Consider the following 20,775-nt stretch of genomic DNA (forward strand, 5'->3'; position numbering starts at 1 on the left):
ACATTGAGAGAAGGAGACATAACTGCAGAATGAAAGTCTCAAGCAAACCTAGTTTGTTCCCTACCACTTGCTGCACCGAGGTTCATCGTTCAGGTGGGTGCATAAAACAGGATAGACTAATCCTGATACCCTCCCACCTTTTTTTTTTCCCCCAAAATATTATAAGACACACAAACAAGCAAACACAATGCCGGCGTAGTGGCTGAATAAAGACTGTATCTGGGGATGCTCATGAAGTTACGGTGCGTGAACAATTACGCTATAAATGAGCTGGGGAGATGTTGGGCGAAGTGGGTCCGGAAAAGGTGCGTTTTCAGACGTTTAGTAAAGGGTGGGTTTCCTTCAGGTGGAGTGGTGCCTCTGAACTGCGTCTAATGTGTCAGTGTGCGTTACGCTGATCTGCTGCAGGTAAAGCCAGGACCGCATCTAATCCTGTCCCCAAATAACCCTTATGTGGTACTTGGACTCGCACAAAAATTTTAAAACTTGATACTAAATGTTAATACATTATCTTTAATGGGTTTAATTTTTTTTTTTTTTTTTAAATTGAGGAGTTCTTTTAATTGACCGGTGCATCATTACAGTTTAGTGCGACGCAGAAAAGCGTACAGGTGGTCCCTGATTTATGATGGTTCGACTTTGCGATTTTTTTCGACTCTACGATGGTGAGCTGGCGATGGACCTTCAGTAGAAACCGTACTTCGGATTTTGGATTTTGATTTCCCCCCACGGGCAAGCGATATACGTGCAATACTCTCTCGTGATGCTGAGCAGTGACAGTGATCCGCGTTTCCCAGTCTGTCATGCAGAGGTGTGTATTAGGTGTATTAAATGTGCTTTTGACTTACGATATTTTTGACTCGTGATGGGTTTCGGGAAACGTAACCCCATCAAATCAGGGACCACCTGTATTATTTTTTCAGTCATTTAGGTGGATTATGGAAGAGCTGGTGTTAAAAGCCATGACCATATTTATTAATGAGTAGACCAAGTACTAGGGGAGACCCTGGGAGGTTTGGAGGCAGATTGGTTTGGGTGGGAGAGATGGAAAGATAAGATTTGTACTTATATGTCATGTATTGGTTGAGCGTTCATTTTCTATCATTTATTGATTGACTGCTTGCCTTACAGCAGAAGGTTGGATCTTGAAGGACCTGGAGATGGTCCCAGCACAAGGTCTTCAATTAGAGGCTCAACAAGTTAAATAGTACTATATAGTTAGCTGTTATACTAGGCAGGTGAGCAAAGGCAAGTTCTAGAAGTCGCCGGTTGGCTCGCTAGGCCTGTCCTACACAAATATATTCCATAGACATAGAAGTATGGTGCTTAGTACAGCAGCTCTTTGCGGCCTCAAAACAGATGACCAAATCCCGCCTGGCCAAGGTCCACCTGGTCTTCAACCATCTGGTGCTACTGACCCTTGCAGTTTTACCTAGTAACAACCTAAAATATCTGCTCTTACCCAGTCTCACCTAGTAACAACTGATGTCTTGCAGTCCTACCCAGTAAGAGCTCTTAATTGTTACTTGTGACCTTCCGTAGCAGTATCCTACAACCCAGATTATTCTCAGGGACACATTTTTTTTTTTTTCCCCCCTGCGTAGAAACTGAGTAACGAGGAGATGCTTTCCTTAATTCGCTTTAGCAATGAGTCATTTACCTCATTTGATTGTCTTTCTATTCAGGTATGCACCCTTACGTCCATATAATGTTAATTTCATTAATTTGATTTAATCCTAAGTAGTAGAGTTTAATGCCATTGTCACATCCGGTGCTGCACTCAGTTAAGAAGTGTGGTGAGATGTTCCACACTGTGCTTTCTGGTAGCTATTTTGTTGCCTCTTATGTCCAGGCAGGAGTGCCTTGCGGGTTTATTCAATGGAAGGAGCATGACTTCCAGGCTGGACTTCTGGTGAGGCATGATGGGATAGTTACACCGTTCCCAGTGCTGGATGATGTGTTGTAACATCTCTGCCAGTGTAACAGTTCTGCAAGGCTAAGGCAGATGCCTTCTCTTAATACCCTTATAGAGATACACACCAGTTCATACCGGCTTCAGATCATCTTTTATTGTTAAGCCTTCCAGGTATCATCTTACACATGTTTCTGTATGGTTGAGATATATACTGGTTATGTCCCAGTAAAAAAGTGCAAAGGGGGGGTTGGCGGGGGGGTGACCCTCGTTCTTTGCATGCTTCTGTTTTATTAATAAAAATGCTTAAAGCTTTTTACTCAAATTAATCGAGTACCCTTCCACTAACTTTCTTTTCTCCCTTGTCTTTCTCATTTCAGCAAATCTGTACAATCAAAAGTGGACATTATATTGGTGAGTAAGAGATTATGTTGTATGAGAAGAACTTGATTGTATGATTTTGTTTCTCTTCTTATTGTTCAGATGAGTGTAGCTGTAGATGGATACCTGGGTGTGATTTCGTGTCATGACTTCCATTAACCTGAGGGAAAATGTATTTTTTCAAAAAAAAATTCTTTTCTATTATTTGTCATATATTGGCCACCATCATCAGTTAGGCCAAACAACATTTTTTGTGTATTTGAGTCCAGTCATGCCTAAACTGAACTAAGGTCATTTGAACAATCGGTTAATTTTTCGACACGGTTTTACCCACGTGAACGTTTGGTGGAGACACCTTGCTGGATTCTAACGCTTTCTGCAGGGACACAACTGGAGCCTTGACAGTCTCTGTTGGTAGGTTTTGAAATGCTTTGCCACTAAGACCCTCTGGGATGTTGGATGGTAGAAACCCCAAAGAACGTTCCACTCTATATTTACCCCGTCTCTTCTGCGTCTGCATGGTCACGGATCACGTTCAGGTGGCGCGGGCCTTTGGTACCATCAGTCAGACATTTATGGCATCGTGTTTGTGTTAGGCGTGGGCTCCTTAGCGAGCGGGGCATGTTTCAGTCAACACCACTTCTCTATGAGTTTGTGGTAGCAAGTTGGGAAACTTTTTTCCATCCCTTAATTGAATGAATTTGAGTGTCGTAAGTGGGAATTACACTTTTACATTTATTTATTTAGCAGATGCTTTTCTCCAAAGTGACTTCAAATGAACTCTATGTAGTGTTATGAGCCCACACACCTTATTCACCAAAGTGATTTACACTGCTAGATACACTACTTACAATGGGTCACTCATCCATACATCAGTGGAATACACACACTCTCTCTGTCACTCACACACTATGGTTGAACCTGAACAGCATGTCTTTTGAGTGTGGGAGGAAACCAGAGCACCCAGCGAAAACCCACACAGACACGGGGAGAACATGCAATCTCCACACAGACTGAGCGGGGATCGGACCCACGTCCCCTTGCACCACCCAGGCGTTCTGAGACAGCAGCATGACTCACTGTGCCACGTTTTCCACTCCAGAATAAGAACTGAATCTTCAGTGATGGTGTAACATCTGTCTTCTTACTTATGAGCTGTCTACACATTCTCCTGCTATGCCAGTAGCTTTTGTTTTGTGCAGAGCTTTGTGTAATTGCATACTCCTTGTGAATGGAATTGTGAATCACCCCTAAGAGTGGCAGGTAATTGCTGCTTGTCTACACATGAGGTAAAACACTGTAAAGCTGAAGGAGTTCACTCCCACAAATCCGCTCATTTATCTTCACCTTTAAACACTTTGAAAGTCCACATGTAGAAATGCAGAAATAGCTCTTCATTCAAGGGCTCCAGCTGGGAGACTCTCCCTTGATCTACTTTCTGTGCACCTGAGTCCGCTGTAACCTGGCTGGGGGTTGGCGGTGCTGGACACCTTGACGCTAGCCTACCAGGGAGAGTTGGAACGAGAGGCTTGATGGTTGGGGTTACGAACAGAGGACCCCGAGAGCGGATGTTTGCGGTGAACAAGTAACCCATGATTCAGCAATCGTGTGCACGTGTCTCTTCTCGCCGTCCGCTGTTGGATGCACTTTCATTCACTGTGAGCTGCATGTTGCTTTGGAGAAGCGTCTACCGATCGCATAATTATTATCGTTTTCTGCTGTATGCGTTTCACAACTTTTTTTTCCTTTCGTACATAACACCTGACCACGTGTTACATGAAGCTCTCATTGCAGGTGACAGAGCAACTCGGCTTGACGAGACGCATCTTGAGCTTTTTGTCTGGTGTTTGGCAGATGTTCAGTGTTTATTGAACCGACGTGGAGGAATTGTTAGACAAACCAGAATCTGTACCATCTTCGCAGGTTCAACACTAAGAGTCACTGAATTTCAGCTGTTTGTCGAGTTGCCTCGTTTCCTTTTTCTGGATTTTGGAGGTGGGTGATGGTTTGACACAGACTGGTGGACCCATCTCAGGCTCAAAGGGAAGACATCAGCGCGCAGTGTCACCTGAAAGGCAGAACATGATGCGAAGCTCTCAGGGCACCACGATGCCCCGGCTAAAGAGTCGTGAGCGAACACAGTCGTTCCCTCCCCGCGGTGCTCTACCTGGGCCCTGCTACACCACTGGCTATGGCAGTCTCAGATGCAGAGTTGCATCAGCAGCGGCTGTTAAGTGATAAGCTCACGGCCCGATCCCGTGGGGTGCGGTTTTTGTTCTCGTTCCATTTCGACAGAGCGCGCTTCACCTCGGCACTTCGAGAGTCGGAGAACACCGGGAAGTGGCATCGCTCGCGGTACGTTTAGGCAGCGTGTTCCGATTAGTTCGTATGGCGGTTTCAACAGGAGGGTGTAAAAATGTCTCAGACCTTTACGTAAACTGCTCCCTCAAAATATCGAACATGGTGACGGGGTAAATGATGCACTCGTGACTTTGCCAAGCGGTAGCAGTGTTGCAGGTACTGGAGAACTTGTGAAATTCAGTGGCCGAATACTGATGGTAAAATGTGGTGAAGCGTGCTGGTAATTTGTGACACGCTGCAGAGCTTGGGAGACGTTCGACACTCACGACTTTACGTGACAATAAACATCACCTGTGTGAAAACACCTCCAGTGCTCCGGTATCTCAGACACACACTAGGCTGAGTGTGAGGCTTTACAGTGTCCTCCTCTGGAGCTGTAGCCGTGACAACGCGTGAGGCCAGCAGGATCTGGGATTCGGAGCCGGGGTTCGATAGCGGTGTTAGAAGCTCTGCACTGTGGAAGTGCTTTGACTTCTGATTTCGAATGAGTGCGAAGGTAACGTGGGTGTGTGCGTGTGTGCCTGGCGAGCTGCCCAGCGCGTGTCTCCATGCGGCGGCGTGTGCTTGCGCTTGCACTGGGTGTCCGGGGCGTGCCGTTCCTTTGTCGCAGGTGGGTGTGTGCCTGTGGGTTCTTCATCACACACCTCAGCAGCCAGTGTTAGAGAGGGAGAATCCAAGGAAAGATGCTTAGTTTACTCCGTTTAGGATGCCATCCCTCCAAGCTCACCGCTGCTACCACTCAGTGGTTGATAACTTTAGCCATCGAGATGCACCCGTTCCCCTAGCAACAAAGAAGCAAATAGAAAAGCCTGGGTGGGATCTGGGGAGGATGTGTCTATTCTTAGGAACCAATAGAAACCGGTGGGGAGATCCAGGTTGTGAAGTGCACCGGAACGTTTCTTCGCGGTGCTCTGTTAGGTTCATGTGGATGCCCCACCCAGCGCCAGCCCGTGGAGGAAAGGGTTAACCCTAGCCCCCATTACACCAGAACAGGTTCTTTTAGTTTTATTTGCATACCTTTCTCCGATTCACAGACAGCTTATAGTGAGAGCCCTTTTCAGGGCTTGGTTTTGCGTAGAAGCACTTTCGTTTGGAACAGTAGCCGGGGGCTTCTTGGGACCGGAACGTGACAATTTTTGGTTGTGATGGCATTGCAAAGTCCTACTGTGACCGGTTCCCCGAAAGCGCTCGGCGTATGCTGCCCTCCCAGCGCACTGTGGAAGTGGATCTGCCTGGAACGTCAGTGTCGTGTCTGTTGCCTTCTACTCCAGCAGAATTTAAATTGCTTGGTCTCGTTGGCCCCTCCCTGTCTCTTTTCCCATTCACTTTGAACGGGGACGTCGGGAAGATCGCTCGTTCTCCGTCTCGGTGCTCGGTGCCCACACTCCTGCAATCGGGGGGAGTGAGGGTATGGTGTGTTAACAGGAAACCTGCTGCTGTTGGCATGGTGACCAGACTTGTTTATATTTGTGCTTCTGTGCTCTTGGGCAAATGACCCTAAGTTGCTCTGGAATACAGTGAAAACTCTTAATAGGGACAACAATAGAGCTGTTTGCTCATAGTGATAAAGTACAGAAAAAGAAAACGGCCCAAGGCTTTAAGCTGCTGTTTACATGGCTAATCTCATTGTGAAGATCATCCCTTGCTTTGTAGTCCGCTTCTGTACCATTGTGACCAGTGGCATCCTGCCAAAATGCAATACGTGTGCCCTGCCTGTTTGTATGGGGTCATGTTGACGGAAAATCGGAAGACTGTAGGTTCAGACCTTTTGAGAAGTGTTGCCTTTTGCTGTTTCACGTGTCAGAAGAACCTGTGTGTGAGTGCGTGCGCACGCGTGTGTGTTAGAAGCGTTTGGTAAAAGCAGAACGTGGTGGTGAAATAAAATATTTGCCTCTCTTTGTATTGTGTTTCTACAGCAAGATGTTGAGAAGTTTACAGACATTGAAAAACTCTACCTCTACCTTAAGTTGCCTTCTGGTCCCAGCAGCGGCAGTGACAAGAGGTAATATTCAGATACTTTTGCTTTATGAATTTACCCAGTTACCTTATGTCATGTCAGCCATCGTGGGCACAGCCATCCCTTTATCCCCCCCCTCCTCAAAACCTCTGCTCCTACTATGTCCATTAGGAACAAGGAACAAAGACGGCAGACTTTCCTGGGTCATTTTCGCCTGGGATTATAAAAGCTTCTGTTTGAACTGGCGTGTGAGTTGAGCACTCTTAGTTCTTCGGTTCGCTCTGTAATCCCAATCCTCTTGCAGCGATCAGAGCTCCGCGTCGTCCAGCCGCACACAACAGACACATGCCTTCAGCTGGATCCAGAGTCACTTAGAGGAGCATCCAGAGACCTCGCTCCCCAAGCAGGAGGTCTACGATGAGTACAAGTGGGTGTCTGATGATGGGAAGGAACCCTTGTAGTGGAGGGGAGGGGGTGCATTCATATATTCATATAGCAAATGAGGGCTTTTAGGGTGGTAAGGTACAGTGTGAGCGTGAGCAGGTAACAGTCCCATACTCTCGGTACACATAAATCACGAATGCAATAAGAAGAGCTAATACCGAGATGATAATGCCACTTTTTAAGAACCCACTCGAGAATCACGTTGATATGCAGCATGACCTGTTTGCAATGTCTTCTGTGTACAAAAGATGTTTCTTTGTTTTAGGAGCTACTGTGACAATCTCGGTTATCATTCGTTGAGTGCGGCCGACTTTGGGAAGATTATGAAAAACGTCTTTCCGAATATGAAGGCAAGACGACTCGGCATGAGAGGCAAATCAAAATATCCTTTTCTCACTCCCCGATTGCCCATCACTGGGCTGTAGCTTGCTGAACATCTGTTGTGATTTTTCATGTAGCCGCCAAAAATAGGTCTGTAATTAATTCAACAAATGAAAGCGTAACTCCTCCACACCTCCTTAGGAGAGAAGTTCCACGGTGTGTGGACGAAGACTTGACACCTACTCCCAACTAATGACTCAATACCAGCACTGACAACAAAATTTGAATCTTCCGTTTATAAACCACCAGAGAACTTGAGAAGACGTTGATCAGCACTGTAGAATCTCTAGATGCCAGGTTATGTGTGCCTAGCGGTTAGGAGGGGTGTGAGCAGAAGCAAAGGTAAAAATGCTCATGTGCATGCAGTTTGTATTTTTATTCCAAAGGATTGCAATCCAAAATAGACTGTTTGTTTTTGCTGGTTGCAGTAGCAACTGAAATTCGATATGTTTCCAGCCCTCGGTGTTTACGGTGGTGGCAGACACAGGCATCTGTCAGTGCCGTCCACGTCCCTCTCCGATCTGGCTCATATTAAATCGGGCCATTTCATTTTTATTCAGCTCTAGACTTAACATGTAACATTTCATTCGTGATGAGGAGTGTGCATTGAACATGCGTCACCCATATGGAATGAAAGAAAAAGTACTTTAGTGTTGAGGTTTTTTGATGGTTTTCACAACAAATTTTGGGGGGGGAGTTGGAACTTTTGAGTGCTTCCATTTGTTATGTGTATTAAGTGCGCTGGCATCAGCGAGTTATTCCATTAAATGTGCTCCTCCTTTACAGTGGTAGACAAACTATTCTTTTAAGATCAGCTTGTCCTCGCTTTGTCCTAAACCAGTTATAAACAACTAACCTAATGATTGCTGGGAGTGTCGTTTATCGCCAAGCATATTAGGTCAGACTTGTCCCGTGGAACGCCATCAACCTGTACATTTTTGTGCAGTACCTGGTAGGCCCTTGCCCTAGTATTCAAGCGTGAATGTTCCTCCCTCGAGTCTAAGTATTAAATAGTGTGACCAAACTGTATTCACTTGTATTACCATACAGGTTTTCTGGAGGGTGTTGTATTTGCAGATGCTTCAGTGAAACAGAAGGAGCTTGTTTTGTTAGTGAAGGCATCCTGAAGCCCTCGAAGGGTTGAGGGACTTTTTTCAGTGGATGGCAGGCGGAGAGCAGAACGGTGTCAGTTTGTGGTTTGATGCCATGTCTCGAACCTCACTCCTGGGGTGAGAGCCATCCATCACTGACTCACAGTGCTGACCCCTGCTAAAGCACTAAACCTGCCTTCACTGAGTCACACTGCCAGGGTACTCTTTATACCTCTTCACCGAGTCACAGCTCAGAAGTCATCTTTTGCTGAGTTAGCATGTCATTTACAAGGCTATAAATACGACATTCATGAATTAGCCTATAATTTAAATACTTGATATAAAACATTACATTTGACCTCGTTTCAGTTTTTCTGTGCTAGTCCTTGACTGCTTCTTACGTACTGCTACAGTGGACTGAGAAAGAAGGCCTTCGTTCATATGCCATCTTTGCCCAATCTGGACTTGCACAAAACAGGTGATGAGGTAAGTGTACATTTTGTTTTCCAGGTCTGATGGAACAGCATTGAAGTTGTAACTGTCAGGTGGAATACATGAAAATGCAGAATTGCTGTATAAAAATATTCTGCCTAGTAGTGCTGGACTTGATTAAAATCCTCCCATCTAACAGTTGGGTTTATTTTGATTATTTGGCTTGCTTACATTTCCTCGTCCTGCGGCAAACTCGTTTGTGTAATCAAGGAAGATGTGTGTCATTGGTCTCCTTGAGCATTAAAGCAATGTTTGGGGACTTATAACAGGGCTGAGCAGGGAGTTGCCCCCCACCATGAGGAGGTGATGCAGATGGCCAGTATGGCCAGTAACTGTACATTTGCGTGTCAGTGCGAGGCGTTGGAGCCTTTAGGCACACTGCCCAGCGCCGAGGAGGAGGTGCGCCTAGCAGCCTGTGGCCTGGTGTGCGAGTGGGCCCAGAAGGTGCTGAGCCAGCCATTTGACTGCGTGGAGGACCTGGCCCGGTTCCTGCTCGACAGCCACTATATCGGCACAAAGTCAGTGGCCGCCGTCACGGTTATGACAGGGACGCCTACAGGTACAGAATTTACATCCATGTGTTCAGAACGGTCGGGGGTTTTTGCTTGCGTCAAGCGGTATGTTTGGTCTAATAGGCCTTCTCACGCAGGAATGAAGACGCCAACCCAGGTCTCGGCCTTTGTGCCAACCAGTGAAGTAAGCTCCTTTCAGCCCCAAGTGAAGACGTTGGCTTCCCCCTCTATTGACGCCAAGCAGCAGTTACAGCGCAAGATCCAGAAGAGGCAACAAGAGCAGAAGTTACACTCCCCATTGCCCACTGATACCCAGTGCCAGACCCTGAGGGGGGAGATGGGCACTCCCAGTACAGGACCAACCATTCCCTGTGGAAGCCCAGCCCTGTTGTCACCGCAGCCAACTATCGGCATTGTTGTGGCTGCTGTTCCCAGCCCTATCACGGCAAGTCAACCCTAAAGCTAATTTTCTTCATACAGATGCAAAACAGCATGCCATAACAAACAAATTAATGCATGGCACACTTGTACACCCTACATTCTGCTGTGAGTGTAAGTGTTTTTTCTTTTTTTTGCTAGTTGTTTATTGAAAATATGAGTCAACCCTTGCAAGACCTTATTGTCAACCTGTGCAGGATTTTTTTTTGTTGAAAAAGGGGATTCTCTTTACATCTTTCTGTACAGGTACAAAGGAGCAGGCAGTTGATGACCTCACCCATCCCTGTGGGAACAACAGAAAACAAAGTCCTGCCAGTGAACTTTCAAGTGGTGTCCCAGCCAATTCAGCAATTGAAGCAGTCTCCCAAGACACCTCAGAATGTCCCAGCCAGCCCTGTCGGGGACCGCTCGGGAGCACGATACCGCTACCCCCAGATCCTACCCAAGCCATCTGCTACCAGCAGCCTCACTCTGCGATCACCGCCGACACTGCTTATTACCAACAGTCCCATAAAGACCGTGGTGCCCACATCACATGTGGGCCCAGTCAACGTGGTTAAGATGACAGCTATCCCGCTGACGCCTAGCGGCAGCAGCACCGCCACAGCCTTACGGCCAGCCTCGGCTGGGGTGGGCAGCTCCAGCCCGTCGGAGGAACCACGGCCGAGCAACTCCACGCCGTCCCTGCAGTCTCCCCGACCGGCAAAGCCTGGAAGCGCAGCATCGACCCCCAGCACTGACATTAAGATGGAGCCCGAAGCCATAACTGATGACAGCCAGGCCCTTGGTGCTGACCAGATGACTACAGCTCAGAAAGGAGCCAGTGGCCGGAAGAGTGAGAGAGGTGCTAAGCCTCGGGCTGCCAGTGAACCCATGCCCCAAGCTAAAGGATCCCCGGGACCTGAAGGGACAGCCAAAAACAAATTTGGCGAAATGTCCCCCTTTGTTGCCAACACTGTGGCATCTTCTACTGGCAGCAATAATAACAATAGCAGTGAAAGCACTTTGTACCTGACTGTCTCAAGCCCGAGCACCAGCATCACTCTGTCGCCCCACCCCAGTGCCACTGCCTTGTCACCCAGCGAGAGCTCTTTGGGACCCAAAAGTCCAAGAAAACGTCAAGGAATTGGTTTGGAATCCCACACGATGCCTGTGAAAAAGGTATTCATTACCCAGCAACCTGCAGGTGGCTCTGACAGCCCCAGTACGGTAACCAAGAAAATCTCCAGGCCAGGAACCCCAGCTAGGCCTGAAAGTGCACCAGCAACAACCCCGGGCAAAGTAACTGTGAAGTTAAACTCTACAGTCCCAACTCAGATACTTGCACTTTCTGATACACCCCTTAGAAATTCTAGTGGCTTCCAGTCTGTTGTCAAACCACAGACGTCCCTGCAGGTCAAAGGGGATGCGCTGTCCTCTGGAACCGAGAATGGCGGTGTTGCTCCTGGAACCACTACTGCCAACTCCGAACAGACAATATTGAAAGATACTACTGGTAGCCCACATGCCGTGGAAATGAGCCTGGCTTTGCTTGATGTTGCCGTTGTCGATGAGTTGAAGAACTCTCTTTGGGGGGAAGGTCAGCTGGAAAGTCTTCAGCAGCAGGCCTATGTCCAGCAGATGCTAGACCAGAAGTCGGTATCTGCACCAGCGATCAACCAGATGCCCATGGGGTCCCAGGCCCAGTCCTCAAGTCAGCTGACCCTCCACGCAGATATAGTTGATTTTGCTGGGAGCCAGACTGGTGTCGATTACTTTCCGTTTAATGACGACGACATGACCCAGGACAGCATCGTAGAGGAACTGGTGCAGATGGAGGAACAAATGAAGCTGAACAGCAGCCTGCAGTCCTACGGCAGCTGTGTCGACATATCTCTGCAGAGTCAGAGCACCTTAGGACAGGGTTCTGTCCTTTCCACTCACCAAGTGAGCACCCCCTTTTATCACTCTGTTCACAGCAGCACCACCCCAACGCTCACCCCGACTCCCACACCGACTCCCACCCCAACGCCGACGTCAGAGATGATGGCAGGGGGCCCCGGATTGGCCCGGGAGAGTCCTTGCTCCCGTCTGGCCCCCACCACCCCTGTGGACGGAGCTTTGAGCAGCAGTCGCCACACCCCTATTAGCACCCCGCACTCCAGCTGCAGCACCAGTGTCCCTCCCAGTCCGGTGGATTCTTGCCGGAACCCCTTCGCCTTCACACCTATCAACTCTAGTATCACGGCCTACCATGAAACCAGCATTGTCTCCAGCAGCCCGCTGAAACCCATGCAGCGGCCCACGGCCACACACCCAGACAAGGCCAAGCTGGAGTGGATGAACAACGGCTATAACAGCGGCGGTGGTGCAGTCTCCAACAATGGCATAGGCATTCTCTCCACCTACCAGGATCTGGTGGAGGACCGCTTCCGAAAGCCGCACGCCTTCGCCATTCCCGGACAGTCGTACCCATCTCAGGCCCGGCAGCACGATGTTCATTTTGGCCGGCTGACGCCCATTTCCCCGGTGCAGCAACAGAATAAGCAGGAAGGCTTTGCAGTGCCTGCCCCTCTGGACAGTAAGGTCAGTGGCTCTTCGAGCGGCAGTACTTTTCGGTGCCGCAGCGTGAGCCCAGCCATACGCCAGCGGAATCTGAGTGGAAACACTGCCTACTCTGGTGTCCCCAGGTCCACGGTCTCCCCTTTCAACTCGCCTGTGACCCCTGAGGTGCTCAATATTTTTGCCAACAGCTGCCCAGATGTGAGCGGCAGCAGCCTGGCCCAGAGGAGCCAGTCTGTCCCACTCAATGTGATGATGCAAACCGAGGAGGTCCTGCCCGTGCAGGCCCCCAGTAACGCCACCAAGATCACTAGTGTGCTTCTGAGCAAGATGGACCCAGATGGCGATGATGCGGTTCGTGGTCTGGGAGTGAACAACATGCCCTCCAACTACACTGCCCGCATGAACCTCACCCAAATCCTGGAGACCACGAGCACCCCCAGTACCTTCCAGGGTGGTCCTGGCCATCAAAATCTAATCAGTCCAAGTCCCAACCCCAGTCCTAACCCTAGCCAGTTCCAAAAGGCTACTTACCTCATGAAAAATAGCAGGAATGAACAGATCACCTTCACCACTGGGGATGGCCAGGCACAAAGGAACCCTGGTGAGCAGCAACCTGAGCAGCAGCAGCAAGCTCAGCTAGAGCTGCAGTCGCAGAACCAGCAGCAGCTAGATTTCACCAAGGCTGTCAAGGACCTCTTAGGAGATGACAGTTTGAACCCAAGCTCCCAGCTTGTAGGACAAGTGGCCTCAGAGCTCAGCGCTGTGGCATCTGATTTCTCCAGTGATATCAGATTGACCTCTGAGCTTTCCAGTAGCATCAATGATCTGAACACTTTGGACACTAACTTACTATTTGACCCCAGTCGACAGCAGGGACAGTATGAAGATTCAACACTGGAAGAACTAAAGAACGATCCTCTTTTCCAGCAGATCTGTACCGAAAGCGTGAGCTCTGCTGGCTTTGATTGGCTGGACAGTAAAGATCAGCCCACAGTGGAAATGTTGCGTTAATTTAAAGAAAGAAAAAAAAAAAAAGGGGTTTTAACATCCTTTTGACATTTTGTTCTGTTGTATTTGTTCCGTGGGAATTTTGCTGTTTTGTAAAACGCAAGACATTGAACAGCACATGGCAACAGTGATCTGTACACGTTTTCTGTCGGCTGAGATTTGTCAGTTCGACGAGATACTGTTGCTGTCACAAATGTTTGAGTTTGTTGTCTTTTCCTGAGGGTTCTGCTATGACCGTTCCTTGGTGTTGCTTTTTATTTCAGTCAGACCTGATTGGAGTTCATCAGGGTTTAGAGGCTTTGTTTCACACAGCAGCTGTTGGGAGGGTAGAAATAAATATCATTAGTAGTTTGTTTTTTCTTTATTTTTGCTCTAATACTTATCTATTTAGTTTTTTCCCAAAGCATTAAGTCATCAAGTCGTAAGCTGTTTTAGACTGTTCTTCGAAAGTAAATGGTCTGGAAAACAATCTTACTTTCGGGTGGATGACTAGGGCCTGTACTTGAGCACTCCTTTTCGAAGGAGGCTGTTAAATCTGGACCTCCCTACCGCTTCTGTTTATTTGGTTAAACCCATATTTCAGTTTTAAATGTGGCAGCGTTCAGAGCAGTATGTGAAAGGGCATTTCTTGGTGCTGCCATTGACATGGTATTTTCCTCATCGCTTCACGGTATTTGTACGGTACTAGGTGACGATTCAATAAGAAAGATATTGACGTACCAAAAAAGTTTGATTAATTTGAAAAATTAAAGGGAACAGATTATCTGCCCCCCCCCCCGCGTTTGATTCCATCGTATTTAAAGTTTGGTACGAGGGATGACTGATCAGCCAGCTGTGCACTGTAGCATGAGAGCTGTGGAAGCCGAAGTGCAGGACAGCCAAAGCAAAAAATGTACAATGAGATGCAACATGTGTTATTCTGGAGGGTGAAATCATGTTTTGACTGAAGTTCATAGTTAGAACTTGAATGTCTTAATTGCAGGCTTCATACTCTTATCTGGGGAAGCATAATGATCTACAGGCTTTGTGTTTTGGCGTTTGTCTCAGAATGCTGTTGGAAAGCTCTTGAACACATCTAGAAATATTTTCTCCTGAATCTGTGGTACGGGAGAGTTTACGATTACAGTTAATATCCATAAGAACAGGAAAAGTGTTTTTAGGATCCCCTTTTGTGACTTGCTCCATGTAAATTTGCTTGTTGTCTGGAAAGGAAGTTAAACATGAAGAATTTGTAGGAATTTTGTAGGCAACAAACCCCCAGGATACCAAAGCAGTTGACTTTTTGTGATGGAGGCATTTGGAAAATGGCAATCGGAAATTGGCAAACTGGAATAGTTCCCAGTTGGACTGTGTTTGCTCCCAGTCGTTGTGTAACTATGCATTTCTTTTTGTCACATTTTTTGACAAAACTGCAGGCACCTGAATCGTTGAAAGGATTACGACTCTGCAGGTGGTTTAGCTACGATGTCACTGCATGATCAGTTTACGTAGATTATTATAGAAAGCTCTATAAAGATAAATTCCAATTATATGAAATAAAATTAGCTGAAGAAATATATTACTCTTGAAAATTGTATATATTATTTTATATATAAAGATTTTGAAGTATCTTAAGATATAAACAAAATTATTGTGGGATCTGTTTAGGTGTAAATGGGAATAGATTATTTGTTTAGACCATCAGTTAGTGCATCGGTATCACCAAGGCATTGGATGATTGGATTATTAAAATTACTGCAAAGTTACAAGGAAAAGGAGTTGCGACTTCCTCTCCAATTGACTCTGAGGCTATACAGTAACTTAACGTCTGGGCTCCACACTTTTCCTTTTACATTAATCCATTACATTTTTTCCCTGGTCCACTTGCTTATTTAAAAGTTTGGGCCAACAGAATAGAGGCAAAATGTCACAGACCCAAGGAGAATTTTCTGCTGTACTTCAGGTTGCCATAGTAAATAAAGGTTTACAAAATTCCTGTGCTGAATTTCACAGGGGGAAAACAGGATTTTGGCCAGTTCAGTTGTGTTCAAACCCTGAATTCGCAAGAATCTGGAGGATGCTTATGTTCATCTGGAGACAGAGGAAGGACCTCACCATGTGAAAACGGAGCATCTCTCGGTGTAAATAATCTGAATTCAGTGTGTTGCAGGCTTCCTAGGGTTGGAGACACTTTCTCTGTGTTATGGTGAGGTTTAAGGAGCTAGATAATCCGTGAAATGCTAAAAGGTGCTTTGCTGTGATTTACAATGTCAACCGAGATGCAAGTATGGAGCTGGTGCCATAATGATGTTTTGCGAGTATCAGCCTTACATCACAACCAAAGAATCTATTCTAAATAGACCGGGAAGAAAATGGAAATGTGTTGCTCGTGCTCCAGCCCACCAGCGTTTATTTGGACACCGAAGTTGTAAAAACTTGGTACGTGCAGAGTCAGCGAATGGATTGGTGGGGTGGGTGTCGCTTCCTGGTACTTGAGAATGACAGAAATGGGTGTACGTGGCTGCCAAGGCAGGCAGCTTTGTAGCTCTTCAGCACTGAGAACCTGGTGTTTTAAGAACACACAGGAAGGGTGGAAGGAAGGAAGGAAGGAAAAATAACCGCACTACTGCTCTGGTTTCTAAAAACTGATGTAGCACGATGGACTTCGGGTCGAGTTTTGTCGACTGTTGCTTTAAATCGCACTACTCCTTCTGAGCTGTGTTCAGATTTGCAGAAGAAAATAGGATCGATCGAGACGCTGCTCGGAGACGTCAAGTCTTTGAGATTCGCGGCTCAGTCGCACCTTCGAGAATGTGGCGCCACGCTGGTCGCCCATCCGATCAGTTGCTTCTGCTTCCCTTTCTTGTACAGATAAAGTCTTTGTTTGTTTCCTAGCTTGGTAATGTCTCTCTGTTCATTTGCTTTCTGGGATTTGTAGTTTTCTGCCCTGGCAGAAGAGGTGTACGTTTGAGTGAAACAATAGCATGGTTTAGTGGTGAAGAAAAAAAGTGTTACGACGTGTTAGAAGGTTGCATATCTTTCTGTGACAGAGATGCTTCGTTCCCAGAACTTGGCAGCAGACACTGGAAATTCAACGTTTTCAAAATTTCAGCAAAGCTTTCCGATGTTCACGTTATTGCACTAAACTTTTTAATTAACCAGGGGTTTGGCATCGCTCTTAGGAGGAATGCGACAACTGAAGCCCGCAAAAAAAAAAAAATATTTTTTATAAAGAGCTTACATAAAAAGAGAATTAAAAAAAAAAAGAACTGTCATCTGACAATGACATTTTGTTTTGTGTAGCAGTGTGCATTGATCTCAGTGAGATAAGTCCTTCACTCGTTCTCATACCTGAGAATATGAATTCAGTTTAAAAATTTTAAAAATTAGTACGAAAAAAAGTTCCTTAACCATATTAAATAATTATTGGTGTGCATGTGTGTCAGATTGAACATTCTTCGTAACCACTTTCTTTGGCTGTAATGAGGGCTGGTTCTGTCAACCAGAAAGGTATAGCTAACTAAAATAAAAAGTGTTCCTCGATGTTTACTAATTTGAATTAGTACTTGTTCTGTATGTTTATTCATTTGTTCTGTTTCGTTTTTATGTTTGTATTTGTGAAGAAGATTTCCAGTTTTATTTTAATTCCCCCCCCTTCCTCCTTCCTGGAGAAACCATTTACATAAGCACTGATGCCTGAACATAAATGAAGAAAAAACACACTTCTTGCTGCACAAGGGCTCGCCTTGCAGTGACCCCTGTGCTGTCCTCATGGACCCAGGGAAACTTTTCCATAAGCCCCTGGGTCCCTCCACATAGTCCTGTAGAACCTTCTGCTGTGTCGTTATCAATGTTGTCTGGTGTACGGCGGACCGTCAAATAGTTCGGCAATGTTGCAATAGCTTTTCAGCATTTTTTTTTTTTTAAATTCAAAGTGCTCACTGATGTTTTTTTTTTTTTTTTTTTAAAGTGGGTTTTAAAACCAATAAATTTTTTTTAAAGAAGCCAGTCGCCTTTTTCTTGATCTGTGGTGGGGAGCATTAGTAATTATTAATTTAAAAAAAAATCAAAATATTAAAAATTAATAGTTAAGTGTAAAAATTATAACTGCCTTTGGATCTGAAGGTTGCAAGTTCACATCTTACAAGTAGTTCTGTCCCTTGAGCAAGGTACTTACCCTAAGTTGCTCCAGTAAAGTTACCCAGCTGTATAAATGGGTAAATAATTGTAGGTACTTAAACATTATAAGCTGCTTTTGAGAAAAGCACCAGCTAAATGAATGTAAATGTAATAATCATGTTTTCGCCCCATAACACTTAAAACATTTATTAAAATTGAAACAGTACCAGTTCAGTTTTCCTCAAACCAACTTGGAAGGTGCACATGGACATGGTAACAATACTGTTATTTTTATCTGCAGTGTTAATAGTGTTTATTTCTGAATTGGTTTCTGGATTTCCACAATTACACACAGCTGGCATGTGAAAAGAACGTGTTTCCAACATGAAGCCCAAGTGTAAGAGGACTACAACACATGGAAACTCTAACGCACAATAGCATGTCATGATACTTGGGTAACAACAGATGTATCTATAAAAATAGACAGCCACCTGGGACCGAAAAACACTTTCAACGTGGTCCAGATTTATTGTCGACTTTGAGAAGTTAATACCTCTACTGTCTCACATTGTGCTGTTGGTTTATGTAAATGAACATCTATTTTGAATGTTGTCTGTTAGAAGGAAAAAATGCATTCCAGACTTTGCCAGCTGTTATTTTCCTGGGAAACCTCGGTTGGATGGATTTGTGTAGCTAAAGCATGGCACCACCTAGAGGTTGGGTGAGCAACTGCAGCGCTTTGGCCAAGGTGCTGCTGTTCCTCATGCAAAGCAAGAATGAAATTCTGCATATTAATGCTTTTTTAATAAATGAAAAGCATTGCTTATAAATAAAAAAGGCATTTTAGCATCTGCATAATTACAGCTTCTCAGATGAGCCCTTCTTTTTGTTCTTAATGTTAGAACAAGATTATGCCATTATAATGTAGATGATGCTATGAAATTTGTGTGTAAACAATTCTCACTTTTCTACATGCAGAAACCAGCGTGCTTGCTGTGCCTCGATGAGACGGTGAAAGAAAATGACGACGCGAAAGCACGAAGAAGCTACAGTACATGCAGGACTTGACAAAATACAGAGGGTAGTGATTTAGGGAGTGGCATTACCCCACTCTGGTTATGACTATTTCTCTTATTTCTTGTTGTGTGGAACCACAGCTACTGGGGTAATTACATATGAAGTTTATTGAGCTGTTATGTTGTGCAATCAGGACATGTGGGCCACTTTCACAGCCAGCTGGAACCTGTGTGACTTCATACGCGAATGCAGAGTCCATGTGAACGTGACTCCGGATGCACCGTTGGTTTCATTTCGAACAGGGGTTGTGGTGTGTGTGTGTGTTGTGGCGCAAGGCTGCCATAGGATTTAACATCAACCCTCCTTTGATCCACTTTGTCCAGAGATTGCTTTTGGTTAACTGCCCTGGTGTAAAGGTCTGGAAGGTTTCCTGCTGATTACTTTAGCATCAAATTATCTCAGTCCAAATGTAGGTGTGATCATTTGGCGTGATCGACAGCTGCAGAAGTTATTGAGCAATGGGCACATGTGTAACGAGATAAGGCAAAGCATGGGTTGCTATGCCCTCCACTGGTAAATTGGTCTCATGACACGTTTGACTTGATGGGACAAAAACTGATGCTTTGTGAGGATGAGCCAAAAGGAGACTTTGTTCAGAGCTGCTTTGATTAAATCTTTAGCTTAAGTGCATGAAAGTGGTCTATGTCCTTGATTTTTATAGACTCAGGCAAGGTGTGTCTCGGTTTAACCTTAAACATTGTGTTGCCAGGTAACTACAAGCAGTCTACTAAGAAACTACACATGTTCTGTGTTGCTAAGTAACAACAAGAATGGCATTACATAACTACATGCTATCTATGCTTTTAAAATTTGGAGCTTGTATGACATATGGGTACAAAGAGGAATACGAAATAAGAACAAAACAAGACCTCCTATAGTTTCCCACGTTACAATGAAAAGTTGCAGTGCAAAGATGGGAATATGGTTACTTACAACCATATACGTATATTACCAAACTAGCACAGCGGGTTCTTTCGCCTTCATACCTTTGAGCAGGGCAGCGAGTTTCTTCAGTATGATCTGCAATTTGAAGCAGCTGTCATAGGAAGAATTTGTTGCATCCCTGTAAGCTGCTTACAAAGTCTTATTGAAATAATTTAAAAGTTTCAGCAAAGAGTAAAAACAAAAAGCACATGTCTAACTAGTCAAGATGACTTGATCCTTATTTTTTTTCTCTTCTTTTCCTTCTTTGCTTCTTTATATTAAACACAAAAGGGCGGTAGTGTCCTACTACGGCCTCATAACCCTCAGGATACTACCTTGACCCTTGGTCTAGCGAACAGGGCAGTGCTGGGGTCACTAGCCACTGTCATGCAGTAGACCATGTGTCACGTTTTGCTTTTAAAGGATATCCACTAGAATAAATGTATTATAATGTTCTGGTTTTCATTCATGCAAGTCGCTGCCCTGTATTTTGGAGCTGAATCGCACTTTTACTTTGGTGATGTATGTGTCCACTAAATAACCCAGTTATCACAGGGCTGCTTGGGTTTTTGAGCTGCAGGGAAGCCACCCAGTGCCGCCACCGTCATGGACAAATATAATTTAACCAGTTCTGAAGTAAAAGGTACATGCCTGTCCTTTACGGTCAAGTGGCTTATGGTGCTTGCGGTCTTCTTCAGCAGTTATGAGCATGCAGGACCAGCTAAGCAATGTCCGATTAGACTATGGATGCTTTTGTGGACCGGAGCCTACCCGGCAACACAAGGCATAAGGCTGGAGGGGGAGGGGACACACCTTTGCTGGTGCCTTAGAAAAACAAACACACACACACACACACTGACTGAAATCAATTGCCCCGAGCAGGGTTGTGACGAGCCAAAGCCTACCCCAGCAACACAGGGTGCAAGGCTGGAGGGGGAAAGGACACACCCAGGATGGGACGCCAGTCTGTCACAAGGCATCCCAAGCAGGACTCGAACCCCAGACCCACCAGAAAGCAGGATCCGGCCAAACCTGCTGCACCACCGTGCCCCCTTCTTTAGAACCTTATACTAATTACATAATGAAATGTGTTTTAAACAGAAAAGTAAGTTGAAGGCACTCTTTGGCAGCTAGAATGCTGCTAATGTTGTATGG

At 45.7% G+C, this 20,775-nt stretch overlaps 1 protein-coding gene across 4 annotated transcripts in view; it reads left to right on the forward strand.

The window, feature by feature from the left end:
• Positions 1 to 14,293, forward strand: part of LOC108929073 (DNA-binding protein RFX7-like) — a 29,976-nt gene extending 15,683 nt beyond the window's left edge. For 2 of the 4 annotated variants that reach the window (XM_018743383.2, XM_018743384.2), the window contains exons 2-9: positions 2,293 to 2,326; positions 6,571 to 6,656; positions 6,916 to 7,038; positions 7,321 to 7,437; positions 8,929 to 9,013; positions 9,371 to 9,578; positions 9,669 to 9,976; positions 10,216 to 14,293. In XM_018743383.2, coding sequence (XP_018598899.2) covers positions 2,293 to 2,326; positions 6,571 to 6,656; positions 6,916 to 7,038; positions 7,321 to 7,437; positions 8,929 to 9,013; positions 9,371 to 9,578; positions 9,669 to 9,976; positions 10,216 to 13,524 — 4,270 coding nt within the window. In that variant the 3' untranslated portion in view covers positions 13,525 to 14,293. The remainder of the gene's footprint in view (positions 1 to 2,292; positions 2,327 to 6,570; positions 6,657 to 6,915; positions 7,039 to 7,320; positions 7,438 to 8,928; positions 9,014 to 9,370; positions 9,579 to 9,668; positions 9,977 to 10,215) is intronic. The other 2 variants (XM_029253649.1, XM_029253650.1) reach the window with 2 other exon arrangements.
• The last annotated feature ends 6,482 nt before the right edge of the window (positions 14,294 to 20,775 follow it).

This window comes from Scleropages formosus, chromosome 7 (assembly GCF_900964775.1).
Source record: "Scleropages formosus chromosome 7, fSclFor1.1, whole genome shotgun sequence".
Classification (NCBI taxonomy): Eukaryota; Metazoa; Chordata; class Actinopteri; order Osteoglossiformes; family Osteoglossidae; genus Scleropages; species Scleropages formosus.